This window comes from Loxodonta africana, chromosome 1 (assembly GCF_030014295.1).
Source record: "Loxodonta africana isolate mLoxAfr1 chromosome 1, mLoxAfr1.hap2, whole genome shotgun sequence".
NCBI lineage: Eukaryota > Metazoa > Chordata > Mammalia > Proboscidea > Elephantidae > Loxodonta > Loxodonta africana.
In genome coordinates, this window is record NC_087342.1 from 22,911,741 (window position 1) to 22,927,421 (window position 15,681).

The 15,681-nt window shown below is 39.8% G+C and overlaps 1 protein-coding gene across 1 annotated transcript in view; it reads left to right on the top strand.

Annotated features, from left to right (window-relative positions):
- FGF12 (fibroblast growth factor 12) overlaps window positions 1-15,681 on the top strand; it is a 280,043-nt gene that overhangs the window by 252,031 nt on the left and 12,331 nt on the right. The window contains exon 4 of the mRNA XM_023551628.2: window positions 6,166-6,364. Coding sequence (XP_023407396.2) covers window positions 6,166-6,364 — 199 coding nt within the window. The remainder of the gene's footprint in view (window positions 1-6,165; window positions 6,365-15,681) is intronic.

A 15,681-nucleotide genomic window follows, 5' to 3' on the forward strand; every position in this document is an offset into this window, starting at 1 on the left:
ATGGGATTTATATGCATTGGATTTATATTTATATTCATTATATGCACTGAATCAAGGTCTAGAATACTGTTCAAACGGGACTGGACAGGGCCAATGCTGGCACAGTTAGAGGCTGGCTAAGGAGGAAGGGGCTTATCCTGGGCAATGGGAGACTCTGGGACTAGAGGAGAGAAGCCTGAAACTGTGTCTAAATTCAGACAGAAGATTCAGGAAGAAATTCAATATGGGAGAGGGCTCATGGTGTAAGCTATGAAAATAGGGGCCAGGGGGAAAATTCTAGAGAAAGAAATCTCTGCATATATGGTATGTGTGTGTGTTGGGCAGGTGAGTTTCTGTTTCATCAGCAGACATTTCTGTAAGCCTTGCTGTGTGCCTCCATTGAACTAAGCTCAGGATTATAGAGATAAACAAAGAAAATTTATGAGATGCCACATGACTATGGCTTAGTGTTTCAAAAGGAAAACCCTTCTTATTATACTGTTATTCATTCACTGCTTTCATTATGTGCACTGGATGAAGGTCTAGAATTTTACCACTTTTGGCTCCAAGCCTACCTTTCTCCGTTACACGCAGATTTACTGTCATTTTGAGCATGCTTTTTATAACCTCAGAACCCCTTCTGAATATATGTGATCACCCAAGTCTTTGCCAAAAACTTTAGACGAATGTGTTTTCATGTGTATGAATAAGTTGTTTTAGCAACAGAAGCAATACTTAATGAAGGATGAACCTTCGCTCTGACACAGGGCCCTGGCTCCTGGAACAGATATAAACATGTAACAAAAGCACAGTATTAAATTTTTATTCTATGATTTGTAGTGTAATGAGTTGGAGTTTTTGTAAATTCTAAAACTTTACATCATGGTATCATCTCTATGGTCTCATTTCCATTAACAGCCCAGTTTACAGTTGAAAAATGCAGAATTCCAAGAGGTTTAACACTAAAGTTCCACAAATATAGTATGTACGGAGCCAGAAGCAAAACCTTGATTTTCTTACCCCAGGTCTAGGGCTCTGATTTCTCCTTGCCAAAAAGAATGATAATAACAAATATATTGTGAAATTTTCCAATGCCCAACTCCACAGTGAAATTGCATACTTAGTAAAAAAAAAATTAGTGGAAGGTTGCAATTAAAATGATTGGCCAGTCTTGCTCAGTGCCCATGAGGTTTCCCTCCCTCCTTCCAATGGAGGCTGCCTGTGCCCCACAGAAGTGCCTGCCCTAAAACTTCTGCCATTTTTCTTTGCCAGAAATGTCTTGCCCTGGCCAGGTATTTATAGTTGCCTCGTTTCTGAATTCTGACACTTTGCATAGCTCCTTTGCAATGACAGTTAGATAGTCCACTTGGCTTTTCATTTATAATTAGGATCTAGACAGGGCCAGATTAAGGCATGTGAGTGCCCTAAACACTGATAATCCGTGGTGCCCCCTCCTCTGCTTACTCATGATTTAGAACAGGATATGTGAGTTATATGTATATGTATGTTATATGTATGCATATATGTGTGTGTGTGTCTTAGCTGTCCATGACGTAACTTCTTTTTAAATGTGACTATGATATTAGCCACTGAATGCAGAAGTGGCCTATGCCATTTTAGCAGAATGAGATGGACTGGATTATAAAATTTTTAGTGGATGTGGGATACTAAGGTTTTTACTATATAACACATTTTCTACAAAAATAATATTCCACATATTCTGCAACGAAGAAAATGAGTCACTGAACTTGGTTGTTTCAACAGTTCATGTAAAATCCTGTTCCTCTCCCATAGGAAAAATAAATTGACTTTCACCAATTTTGCTCTAAGTGGTTTATACTTCAATTTTGATGCTTGTTTCGTGATAAGTGCTATAATTATAAATGAACGAATGAAAAGGTGTCAAAAAAACACGTTCATTTTAGCAAAACGAACATATTTTGCACCGTAAATGAATACTGAATTTTGTGTCCTCTTAATATGCCTAAGAATCGACTTGATGGCACTGGGTTTGGTTTTTGGTTAATGTGCCTAAAACCTTATATAAGCCTATGTAGAGTAACATCAACCACTGTGTCCTGCACAACGAAGAATGAAACTCACTTGATACATAAATTAAAACTTTTTGTGATAGATAAATATTAATACTTCCAGTATTTTTTGGACATTTGCTATGTTAGTACTATATTAAATTATTACCCACATTAGTATTATATTAAATGTATGCTAGATTGCATCTGTGTATATGCCAAACATATTTTAAAGTTATAAATACTGTTGTTTACAAAACAGGATATAACTCTGTACATAAATGCTACAAGTTAAAAATAACTTCATTGAATTCATTGCAGTGGTCAACTTATCCACTTTTTTGGGGACGGGAGTTTCCATCGCTTGCTTACCAGGACATGTGCAAGAGCATACTCTTGTGTTTGTATCATGCCAAAGACTATTGCTGACCCTCTTAGCACGAGTTGCCAAATCAAAAGACATAGATATACGAGACCGTTCTCTCAGAACGGATCAGAGACCTGTTATCTATTAATATTCTCTATCCTTGCCCAGTCGCTGCTAATGTTGGATCCACTTGCTTAACTGGGTGAATGTAGCAAGAGTTAGACTCAACAACCCACCCCCACCTCTTATTTATTAGAAAGAAATAGTGTACTCCCAAGAGACCCACAGAAATTAGAAGTTTCCCTTACATGGTTGGGGACTGTAGGAGACAAATGTCAACGGAGGTGTTGAAGTGGTAGGGGCCTTATAGCTTAAATAACCTTGCGCGTGGGCACCCTAGTGACCCTGCGTGAACTTCATTTGCGGTTGGCACATTCTCACTCACTGGAGCTGGTATCAGTTTCATTTAGTGCCCTGCCAGTTCCCTTCCACTGCGGTGCTTGATTTTCCTTTTGTCTACTTGGCATCTATGGGTCTTTGCTTTGGACGACTGGTGCCCATGTTTTGTTGATGCCCTCAGCACGTGCTTTCCTTGCTTATTGGGTAATCCGTCCCTGGATCTAAATGCTGTTTCTGGCATCACTCAATTTATTAACTCAGTAGTTCATGGGCCATTCCCTACCTAATAGTGTTGCTGGTGTAGGTCCCCAGGACTTCAGCCCTTGCCTCCATAGCATTGCTGATGAGTCAGTTCTGACTCGTAGCGACCCTAAAGGACAGAGTAGAACTTCCCCATACGGTTTCCAAGGAGCAGTGTGTGGATTCGAACTGTCGACCTTTTGGTTAGCAGCCATAGTTCTTAACTGCTACATCACCAGGGCTCCACTCAGCCTCTTCCCAAGATCCTAGAATTTTGTTTTTCCAGGAGGGGAGTTTAATCAGTAGCAAAATTAAACAGAAACTTAGGAGTTCCATATTTATTTAATGAAAATGCTATTTTTCTCATTCATGTAGAGCCATCGTGGCATGATGGTTAAGCTCCTGGTTGCTAACTGGAAGGTCAGTGTTTTGAACCCACCACATACACTATGGGAGAAAGATGTGGCAGCCTGCTTCTGTAAAGATTTACAACTTTGAAAACCTTATGGGGCATTTCTGCTCTCTTCTGTCGAGTCTCTGTGCGTTGGAATTGACTCAATGGCAATGAATTTGGTTTTGGTTCTCATGTACAAAAGACAACACAGAATTACTATATTTTACACAAATAACATGCACCTTCTACATTTGTTTGCAAACCACATCCTCGACTCGACAGCACTGGGTTTGGTTTTTGGTTAATGTGCCTAAAGCCTTGTTTATAAGCCTATATAGAGTAATATCAACCACTGTGTCCTGCACAACAAAGAATGAAACTCACTTGATACATAAATTAAAACTTTTGTGATAGATAAATATTAATACCTCCAATATTTTTTGGACATTTGCTATGTTAGTACTATATTAAATTATTACCCACGTTAGTATTGTATTAAATGTGTGCTAGGTTGCATCTGTGTATATGCCAAACATATTTTAAAGTTATAAATACTGTTGTTTACAAAACAGGATATAACTCTGTACATAAATGGTATTTTCATAAGTGCCACTATGCCAGTTTATTTTTACACATCGCTGTAAAAAATTAGCAAAGTGCATTTACAAAAATACCTCGGGCAGGGGGGTAGTCTGCATTTGGCAAACAAACATAAAAGGTGCATGTTATTTGCATAAAAATATGGTATACATGGCTGATGCTGTTTTCAGAAGCAGTCTGGTTTGTGGGAGGCACATAGTTAAGCGGTCGACTGCTAACTGAAAGGTTGGCAGTTCGAATCCTCCAGCCACTCTGCTTTTCCATTCCTATTCCTGTTTCCTTAGTGTTGTAATTTAGTGTCCATAATTTTGGAACTATTGAAAATCAATAGAGCCCCCTAAGGAGTGTCTTTTATCAGTAAAAACCTTCATGGGTTCTTTGTATATACATCACTGAAAATCTTTGCAAATGAAGGCATAGGATTAGTCTGGGTGTATCACCATGGTTTCACTCAACTCCTTTGTTGCTGTTAGCTGCCATCAACTGAGTGCCCAACTCATGGCGACCCCGTGTACAACAGAATCAGACTGTTGTAGTCATAGGGTTTTCATTGACTGCTATTTGGAAGGAGCTGGCCAGGCCTTTCTTCCTAGTCTGTTTTAATCCGGAAGCTCCACTGAAACCTGTTCAGCATCACAACACACGGGTCTCCAATGACAAACAAGCAGTGACTGGGCTTGAAGTGCATTGGCTGGGAATAGAACCCGTGTTTCCCTCATAGGAGGGGAAAGTTCTACCACTGAACCAGCAGCCAGCTCTGTGTATTCATCACTAACTTAATTTCAGGTATATCCCCCGGATTTATATCACGGAGGCCTCACATTGGAAGGCTTACGAGGAAGGATCCTTCCAGTCCATAATGAAGAAGACAGTGCCTACTGTGAATATATTTGATGTGTAGGAATCTTATTTAGTTGTAGCTGTGGAAGATATTATCATATTTGTTTTTCTTTTACTTGTATCAAAAGGGGAGACATTTCCTCTTTCCATGAAATGCTTTTTGTTCATTTGTCAATTTAGGATTTGATTTTATTGTGTAGCTTATAAAATCTCACTGTAAATCACTGAACAAGACTCAGGCAGAAAAAGAAAACTTGAGAGACAGTGATCGTGAAGCAATAAATGTGAGTTCGGGCATTCCTGCAGTCGTTTTGTGCGTGTGTGTTTAACTTTTAATTAACCGTGTAATCTTTTGGTTTTCTTACGTATCGAATGAGGGAGGTTGATATAAAGGACTTTTAGGGGCCTTTCTTGGACTAAAACCCTCATTCTAAGTTTCCTTAAGGATCATACAATACAGTAGTATTTTTTTTTTTTTTTCCCTACTACTTGCTCCTGGATATTTTTACCTTAGATTTTGATTAAAAAACCCTACTGCCATCAAGTCGGTTTTGACTCCTAGCGACCTTATAGGAAAGAGTAGAACTGCCCCACAGGGCTTTCCAGGAGTGGCTGGTGGATTTGAACTCCTGAACTCTTTGATTACTAAGTTGGAAATTGTTTCAAAGCATTAAAGGGAAAGTTACTGACTTTTTTTTTTTTTTTTTGCTGTTGATTCCCAGAGATAAATTCTCATGCCCTGTTTACATGCTAATTGTTATTGTTAGGTGCCATTGGGTTACTTTTTGACTCAGCGACTCCACATGACAGAGTAGAACTGCCCCATAGGGTTTTCTAAGCTCTGATCTTTATGTAAGCAGATCTCCAGGTCTTTTTCCTGCAGAACCACCGGGTAGGTTTGAACCGCTAGCCTTTCGGTGAGCAGCCGAAACTTAACCATGGCGCCACCAGGGCTCCTCCATTTACATGCTAAGGGACGAAAAAGTGAGCAATGGTCGTCACTAAAATTTACAAAATGTAATGCTAAGTCAGAGTTTAGATCAGCCGCAGTGTAAAACGCAGTCCATTTTGAATGATATTAACCGATTAGTGACTGGACCTGAGCAGATGCGTTCTGTAAAGGTTGATTAGAAAGGACATCTTGCTTCTTGATTTTGTGCGATGAGTCTTTCTAGCCAAGTACTGATGGAGATTGTGTGAGGTTGCCTCTCATTTGTTCTTAACAAAGGACATGCATTCCAGCCCCACTGGATTTAAGAATTTGCTGATTCATTTTAAAAGTTTGTCTCTTTTTTGTATCCTCTCTTTTTCTGCAGGATGTTTTCACGCCAGAATGCAAATTTAAGGAATCTGTGTTTGAAAACTACTACGTGATCTATTCTTCCACACTGTACCGTCAGCAAGAATCAGGCCGAGCGTGGTTTCTGGGACTCAATAAAGAAGGTCAAATTATGAAGGGGAACAGAGTGAAGAAAACCAAGCCCTCATCACATTTTGTACCAAAACCTATTGAAGGTATGGAACCAATGTTTTCTCTTCTTTGCATTCTGATCGGCGTGTTGATGCCAGTTCTACTCTTTGTCCTTTTACTTAGTAGGGTTTTCCTAGAAGGCTTTGTGCACCTTCCTACCTACTATTCATTTTGTTCAAGGTCAGAATTCAAGTCAGGATTCCATTTCCATGATTCTGCTCTCATTCAGAACAAAGATTTGGAAAATACAATAGTTCTTCTTCCTATCAAAATATAAGAAAATTCTATTATTAATTCTTGGCACTTAAAAAAAAAAAAAGAGACCAAAAAAACAAACATGTTTGAATATAAAACCAAACCAGTTGCCATCAAATCAATTCTGACTCATAGTGACCCTATAAGACAGGGTAGAACTGTTCCATAGGGTTTCCAAGGGGCGGCTGATGGATTTGAACTGCTGGCATTTTGTTAAGCAGCCGAGCTCTTAACCACTCGACCACCAGGGCTCCATGCTTGGATACAGAGGCTAGAAATTTCTAAAGTGGAAAAATACTAGTAGTTATCATTTGGAATATAATTTTCTTCTTTGTTGGACACAATGATTTAATTTCTCAGGTTACATTCTTAAGAATAATATCACTACAGTGCTTTTAGAAGTATGTTTATATCCTAATCTCTTCACCTTCGTGAACAAATCTAACAACATAATGTATTCATTTTCTTTGTAGTTTTTAAGGGAAAAAAAGTATGCTATTTTCTGTGATCAATAAATATTTACGGAATTAAAGTTTATCCTTCTCAGTTGAGCCTAAAACCTCCTCCTCCCTTGGTCATTTACTTATTTCTAATTCTGCAGTAGAATAAATAAGTTTACGCCAAGGACATCTATTTTTGATGACTGGGGTGCGTTTCCTCGAAAGTCCGTTAGCTAAGACGAGACTATACCGTTGAGGTGATCCCATTTACTACATTTAGTTAAGATTTTTAATCTAGACTAAGAAAGTTTTCTTGGGAGAAGCACAACAGAATACTTCTTAGAAGCAAGGATGGTGAGACTATGTCTCACATATTTTGGACACGTTATAGGAGGGATCCGTCACTAGAGACAGACGTCATGCTTGGTAAAGTAGAAGATCAGCAAAGAAGGGGAAGACCTTTAGTAAGATGGGTTGACACAGTGGCAGCAACAATGGGCTGAAACATAGCAACAATTGTGAGGATGGCACAGGACCAGGCAGTGTTTCCTTCTGTTGTGCATAGGGTCGCTATGAGTCAGAATCGACTCGATGGCAGGCACCTAACAACAGCAAGAAAGCATTAAACCAAAGAAAAAACCCAACTCATTGGTGTCAAGTCAATTCCAATTCAGTGACCTTATAGGACAGAGTAGAACTGCCCCATAGGGTTTCTGAGGAGTGGCTGGTGGATTCGGATTGCCAACCTTTGGGTTAGCAGAAAAGCTCTTCATCACTGCACCACCAGGGCTCCAAGAATGCAGTAGTGGTCTGGAAATTTGCCAGGGTAACATTATTTTCCTCTAAATAATTCTAATAATTTTAAACATAGCTCGACTTCCTTGTCTGAGGAAATGAGAAAACTGAGGCAGTGCATTGCAGCTCTTTGACTGAGCCAGGTTTGCTGCCCCCAACATACCTCACAAGGTGAGGTCAGGGCAGCCAATCCAGGGACACACAGCCTGTCACATAATACATACAACAGTCAGCATTGGGGGAATGTGACGTTCAGAGCGCCCCGTCCCTCTCCAGCCTCCCCTCACATCGTGTGGTTTCAGCCACACAGAATTGAACTTCCCTTTCCTATCACACATTTTTACTATTTTGGGCCCCCCCATGTTGGTTTTTTTTTTACCCATCTCCATCCCTCTCCCAATTTATCTTCCTAGAAAACACCTATTAATCTTTATTAAAAATCAATTTAAGAGCCAGTACTTCTGCGAGGCCCTCCGTGGCTTTCTTTAAGTAGAATTAATCATTCTGTCACCTCATCATTGTGTACGTCTCCCTCATAGCAATTAAGATAGTTTCCTAGTAGCCACTGTCTCCCCTTACGCACGCTTAGCTCTCTCTTTGAATGAAGAGAACATGTTTTATTTTTACTCATATCTTTCTGTGTGTTGCACAGTATCTGTCATATAATAGAGAGATATTCAATAACCAGTTGTCAGTTAGTAAGTAGACACATGAATGATCAAAGTAATGAATAGATAAATACAAAGACAAAGAAGAACCGTATGCTCCAGAGAACTTTATACTACCCTTGCAGATATAAAACACATTTACTAATAGCAATAGCTTAAATGAGCAAGCAGTATATTACACACTGCAGGAAATGATATTGAAATTTAGGAAAAGAGCTATCACTTCCACCATAAGGAAGAAATCTGATATTTAAACATGATGCAGGAGGAGGCCAGGTTCAAGCAATTGAAGATGAGATGTGAGAATTAGACAAAAACGTTCCAGGCATGGTGTGCATTAAAGCAGAAAAGTGCTCACTTTGTAGAGTTATGCAGAGGGTACCTAAGAAGGAGTAGGTATTTTCCATGAGAAAATGTGTTGACACCCAAAACTCAAAAGTAATGTTTTGAGTTTTCGCTCTTTCAACCATTGCATCATTTTTACTTGTGCATTTAAGTTGATTTACTTTTTATTGTTGTTGTTATAAAAGTAGTACATCCTCAGAAACAGGTTTTAGAAAATTTAGAATACATTTTATACACATAAAAGACAGAGAAATACTAATAGCCTACCCTCAATAAGATGGATTGACACAGTGGCTGTAACAGTGGGCTCAAGCATAACAACGATTGTGAGGATGGCACAGGACCAGGCAGTGTTTCGTTCTGTTGTGCATGGGGTCGCTATGAGGCCGAACTGATTTGATGGCACCTGACAACAACAACACCCTCATAGTCACAACTGTTGTCTGCAATTGAGTTGGATCTGGATGACCATGTGCACACTTCCAAGAGAAATGTATACAGTGACCAAGTTCCTTACTTTTATACTTATTTCTGTATTTCAGTATAAACGTAGAAGGAGCAAACTATGTTCCTAGCTGTATAAATTAAAATTAGGTTGTCCTGTGTGTAACACAAAACTCAAATTAAAAGCAGTTTAATCATACAAGGTTTTGTTCTCTCACGTAACAAATCTTGAGACCGGCTGTTCAGGGTTGGTGCTGTGACTTCCCAGTTGTTAGGGACCTTGGTTACATCCAGCTTTCAGAGCCTCTCTGGGGCGTTGCCGTGACCCATGTACAGCTGTGCACTGCATAACCAGGCACATGGCCTTGCATGTCTCCCCACCCATGGTCTAAGCTAGGATCCGTATTCCAGTTAGTAGGCAGAGGAGAGGATGAGGAAGATGGAGACAAAATCCTGTGACAGTATTCTCTTCAGGATGGTCCCCAGTATCTGCCATATGATAATTTATTTATATCCCATTGCCCGCAACCCAGTCATATGGTCAGACCTAGGTGCAGGGAAGAATAAGAAATGTAGTCTTTTTTTAGCATGGCTACATGCCAAACAGGCTGCCTAGATGGCATAAATGTTTAAGTGCTTGGCTACTAACCAAAAGGTTGGCGGTTTGCATTCATCCACAGGTAACTCAAAAGAAAGACCTGGCAATCTGCTTCTGAAAGGGCCCAGGCGTTGAAAACCCACGGAGCCCTGTTCTACAGAGCACACATGGGGTTGCCTTAAGTTAGAATCAACTTGAATTGGTTTTTTGTTTTTGTTTTACATACCAAATAAGCCAAAACCAAACCCATTGCCCTGGAGTCAGTTTCAACTCTTGGCGAGCCCACGTGTGTTGAGTAGAACTGTGATCCACGGGCCTTTCAATGGCTATAACCTTATGGAAGTAGATTGCCGGGCCTTTCTTTCACCACGGCACTGGGTGAATTCAAACCACAAACCTTTTGATTAGTAGCCAAGTGCTTAATTGTTTGCACCATCCGGGGGCCTTCATTTCAAATAAGCGTTTAATTATTTAGGGAGAATAGCCAAATGAGTGTTTGGGACAACTAACAGGCTCTGATTCATCCTTCCATCATCTTAACATTGGGATAGCTCTGATTTCCCAGTTGATACCTTTTGGTTGATTGTTTGGTTTTTGTTATTTACTGATGCATTGAAATGATTTTTTGTTGTTGTTTTAGGAGAAAAAAAAAGTCCAGTCTAAACCTGACTCACTGAAGGCTCTTTGTCTCTTTAGTTTGTGGGGAAAGAAAATTCGATTTGAAGTATGTAGCATATGATGAGAATAGCTTCCAAAGATGAAAATAAGAAGTTAATTGGTTTCAGACTAAAGGCTTCTTAATCCCCTATAAATATCTTTGACTTTTGTCTTAGGCATTATTTTCTAAACCCTATAAGCTAAACAGTTTTATAAATGCTTACTTTGTGTAGGTACTGCTCTAAAAATGAGTTGATTCTGACTCATAGCAACCCTATAGGACAGAGTAGAACTGCCCCATAGGGTTTCCAAGGAGCGGCTGGTGGATTCAAACTGCCTACCTTTTGGTTAGCAGCTGTAGCTCTTAACCACTACACCACCAGGGCTCTGAGTTATTCTAGAGGTTACCATTATTATCAAAGATGGGTACACCTGAGGTTGTATTAGATGTTATTCTACTGTGCAGTGACAACTTCTTCCTCCCTGCTAAGATCCCAAAATTATTCTTGCTACCAGTATTCTTACTAGTCTTAATAATTCGATGCACAGTTTATCAATTTTCCATTTGCCAGGCATATTGCATACTTTATGTCAGTTACACCTTATAACAGCCCTGTGTTATTATCCTCATTTTATAGACAAGGAAACTAATGTTTAAAGTAATCAGGTAACCTGTCCACGATCACCCAACCAGCTAACCAACCCTTTTGCCATTGAGTTGATTCTGACTCATAGCCACCCTATAGGACAGAGTAGAGCTGCCGCAGAGGGTTTCCAAGGAGCAGCTGATGGATTTGAACTGCCAGCCTCTTGGTTAGCAGTCAAATGCTTAACCACTGCCCCACCAGGGCTCCATCCAAGATCATAAAAAAAAAAAATTAGATAAATACAGAACTGTGATTGCAATCCAGGAAGCCTAATACCAATGCCTATGCTCCTAACCCCTACTGTACACTGCCCTTCAATCTGAGGTAAGCTCCTGGATATGAAAATATTCGGAAAAGACAGAAAAGATTGCAAAGCAGAAATGTTATAACAGGATACAACTTGAGTGTACACGAGTCCTAAACCATGCAAAATTGAGACAGGCATACGTAAGATGACTTAGTAAATGTATACTGGTAGAGGATCAGATAGGCTACTTAGGGGATTGCCATGTCCAAACTCAGCAAAAAAGAAAGAAGTGTTATACCCTGATATAAACTGAGTGTGAACTAGTTCAAAACCATACAACAACGGAAGTGTATAGATAACTGATATGATTAGGCAAATGCGTATTGGTAGAGGCTCAGAACGAGCTGGTACAGGCATGCCATGTTCAAACTAAACAAGAAAGAATGAAGAATGCATCATTTCTAAGTAAAAAGCGTAATGAAAATCATTCTCAATTAAAAAAAGAGAATACCTCATTTCTTCTCTCCTTAATTCTGAAGGGCTTCCATTTCCTCTTCCGTAAAACAAGACGTTAAGCCAGACAAATCCAAAAGTTCTTTGTCTTATTGGCATTCTATGTCAGTCTTCATAAGCACTTGAGTGTAAAACCATGTTCCTCCATGGAACCCACATAGGATTTAGATATAACAAGGTTCTGAACATATTTCCTTTACTGAAATACTGAATGAATAAAGAAGAATTATGAATTGTTTCAAAAAATGGGTGATTTGTGATTTTTCGGGGAGTTGTGAGCTAGGATGAAAGGCATTCTGACTAGAACTCATGTCTTTAAAGAAAGTTTTTCATATTTTCCCCATAGGTAAAATATAAACAGTGTAATAGGAAACACCTTTAAAAAAGAGAGAGCAAATGGTAGCTCCATAAGAGGTTAACCATATTGCTCATTAATCAAAAAAGTTGTGAATTCTTTTTAGCTTCTACAGGAACTTTTGTAAACCTTTAAGCCCACCACTAGTCTCGGGATGATGCAAACAGCTAGCCAGTTTGGCTGCTAACTGAAAGGTTGGAGGTTCAAGTCCACTCAGAGGCACCTCAGAAGAAAAGTCTGGCAACCTACTTCCAAAAAAGCTGCCATTGAAAATCCTACGAAGCACAGTTCACCCTGACACACCTGGGGTCACCATGAGCTGGAGTCAACTCCATGGCCACTGGCTATTGGCTAAGCCCATTGTTGTAGTGTCACCGCCCCAACAGAGCGCAGTACTGCAGACAGAAAATATCCCCTATCTTTGTGAAACGAATTGCCCTTTTATGCAGAAAAAGCCAAAGTAGCTTTTACTTTTTGTGTGTGTGTGTTTGTTTAATTGCTGTGCTTTTTCCCAGCCTTGCTGGTGGTATCATTTTCAATGTCAGGATTCCCCAAACTAAGCTCTGCCAGTTGGTAGATCTTTAAGTCCTTTACTGCTTACAAGATAATAAGTATTCTTCACTCCTTCACCCTCCATCCTGCCTTTAGAACACTGGAGGTGTTAATGAGCGGTTGCGGGGAGATCTATTTAGGCAGATGGGTGGACTTGATATTTAAACCTGCTACTACCAGCCACTGCTTACATGGGTCCCTCCCCTGGAGTTTAAGACAACAGTGCAGGCTTCAGGATTTCCAGTTTTGCTCTTTGGAAGCATTGTTCACACCACAGCTAAGTAATTCCCCCAGATTTAGATTCTTGGTGGTGACCTCCCCCTTTAGCATCAGATACAGCAGCCAAGTACCCTTTGACAAAGAACAAGATCCCAATCTCCTCCTTTTCTCCTCCCTCCTTCTTCAAGAAGCTCATTACTCAGCTCCTGCAGGTGGTGGAGTTACTCAGAATCAAGTTCCTGGTCCCTGAAAAGACTCTGTGCACTTTCCAAAGATTTAAGCTTCAGGGACTTAGCTGTGGAGGGAGAAAGATGCCTCCAAAATAAGATTTTTTTTTTAAAAAAAAAACCTGTTGTTGTCGAGTCAATTCCAACTCATAACAACCCTACAGGACAGAGTAGAACTGGCCCATCGGGTTTCCGAGGACCGCCTGATGGATTCAAACTGCCGACATTTTGGTTAGCAGCCAAGCTTTTAGCCACTACCCCCACAGGGTTTCCAAAATAAGGTTAGTAAATATCAATTGCAAGTCATCGCCACAAAAATATGAACAAAATAGTGCACATTTACTCCTTTCCACTGATGTGTTTTCTAGCTTGGGAAACGACACAGACACACACCTCTAAGACAGTTACAGGTTATCCAATTTCCCTGTTAGAAGGATAAGTTAATAAAACCTGATTTATAGCCCATCTTAATCTAGATCAGTGTTTCCCAAACAGCAGTATCAGAGCAATCTGAAGTGTTAAAAACCACAAACTCTCAGACCAAACCTCCAAAGTACTCTGATTTATGAAGTCTGGCTATCACCTAGGAATCTACAGGTTTAAAAAACTGTCTAACTGAAACTCAGTGTTCTACACTGAAGTTGGTGCTTCTAGCCTCATTTTGTCAAATCTGGTCATAGGGAATAACTTAGATTTATTCAAATTATGATCACTGTATTGAACTAAACCTAATATAGAGGAAACTCTCTAAAACCATGGAATTAAATATGTTAAATGTGCTACATTTTAACACTTCTTACTACTATGAGGAAACTCTGGTGCTATAGTGGTTAAAAACTATGGCTGCTAACGAAAAGGTCAGCAGTTCAAATCCACCAGGTGCTCTTTGGAAGCTCTATGGGGCAGTTCTACTCTGTCCTATAGGGTTGCTATGAGTCAGGATCGACTTGATGGCAATGGGTTAGTACTATGAAGGTGGGTATATTTTTGTGCTGGGTTATGTTACTATCTGGAGTTACTAAAGGTAATACCAAATATTTTACTAAATTGATCACTGTGAAAGAGTAACCTAATAGAAATCAATTAACCAGCAATAAAAAACCAAAAGAAAAATAATAACAATAAAAAAAATAACCAAACCGCTGCCCCATAGGGTTTCCAAGGATCACCTGCTGGATTCGAACTGCTGATCTTTTGGTTAGTAGCTGTAGCTCTTAGTGTCTGATTCTTCTGATCAAAGATTTATGAATGATTTGCAAAGTAATTTTGAGATAGTAATTGACCTTCTTCAACCTCAGTCATCTCTGAAGATGAAGTCAGTTATAAATTCCGTCTGTTTCATAGGAATGTAAAGATCAGACATTGTAAGAAAGTTGAATTTCTCAAGAGAAATCTGTCAGATCAGTGCAAGGTGCCATTACTCATTTTTCCTTAAAAACTAGACAGTGTGTTATTCCATTATGTATTGGTGAAAGGCTGTGAAGTGTGGCATTCAATGAGGGATTAAAAGCAATGAAAATTGAATTTGGGGAGAAAGTAATAACTAGGTAGTGAGACACCAAAAGACAGGACAAATCAGGAGTGATGGCACTGCAGAACTCCAACTGGGAGGATGCTAACAACAAATTTGTTTTGGTATTTTTATTTCAAAAACTGGAAAGAGAAACCTAATGGTTAGTTTTATTTATTTATTTTATTGTGCTTTAGATGAAGGTTAATGGAACAAACTAGCTTCTCATTAAACGGTTAGTACATGTGTTGTTTTATGACCTTGATTAACAACACCAGGACATGTCAACACTCTCCCTTTTTGACCCTGGGTTCCCTATTACCAGCTTCCCTGTCCCTTCCTGCCTTCCAGTACTTGCCCCTGGGCTGGTGTACCCCTTTAGTTTCATTTTGTTTTATGGACCTGTCTAATCTGGTAAACCTCAGGACTGACTTCATTACTGAGCTAAAAGGGTGTCCGGGGGCCATACTCTTAGGGTTTCTCTAGCCTCTGTCAGGCCAGTAAGTCTGGTCTTTTTTTGTGAGTTAGAATGTTGTTCTACATGTTTCTCTAGCTCTATCTGGGACCTTCTATTATAATCCTGTCAGAGCAGTCAGTGGTGGCAGCCAGGCAAGCTCATGGAAACTCCATGGACACATCCGAACTCCCTGGGGAACTGAACTGCTGGGCTGAGGGCTATGGGGACCATGGTCTCAGGGAACATCTAGCTCAGTTGGCATAAGATAATGTTCTACATTCTACTTTGGTGAGTAGCATCTGGGGTCTTAAAAGCCTGTGAGCAGCCATCTAAGAAACACCATTGGTCTCACCCCTTCAGGAGCAAGGGAAAATGAAGAAAACTAAGGATACAAGGGAAAGACTAGTCCAAAGGACTAATGGACTGCAACTA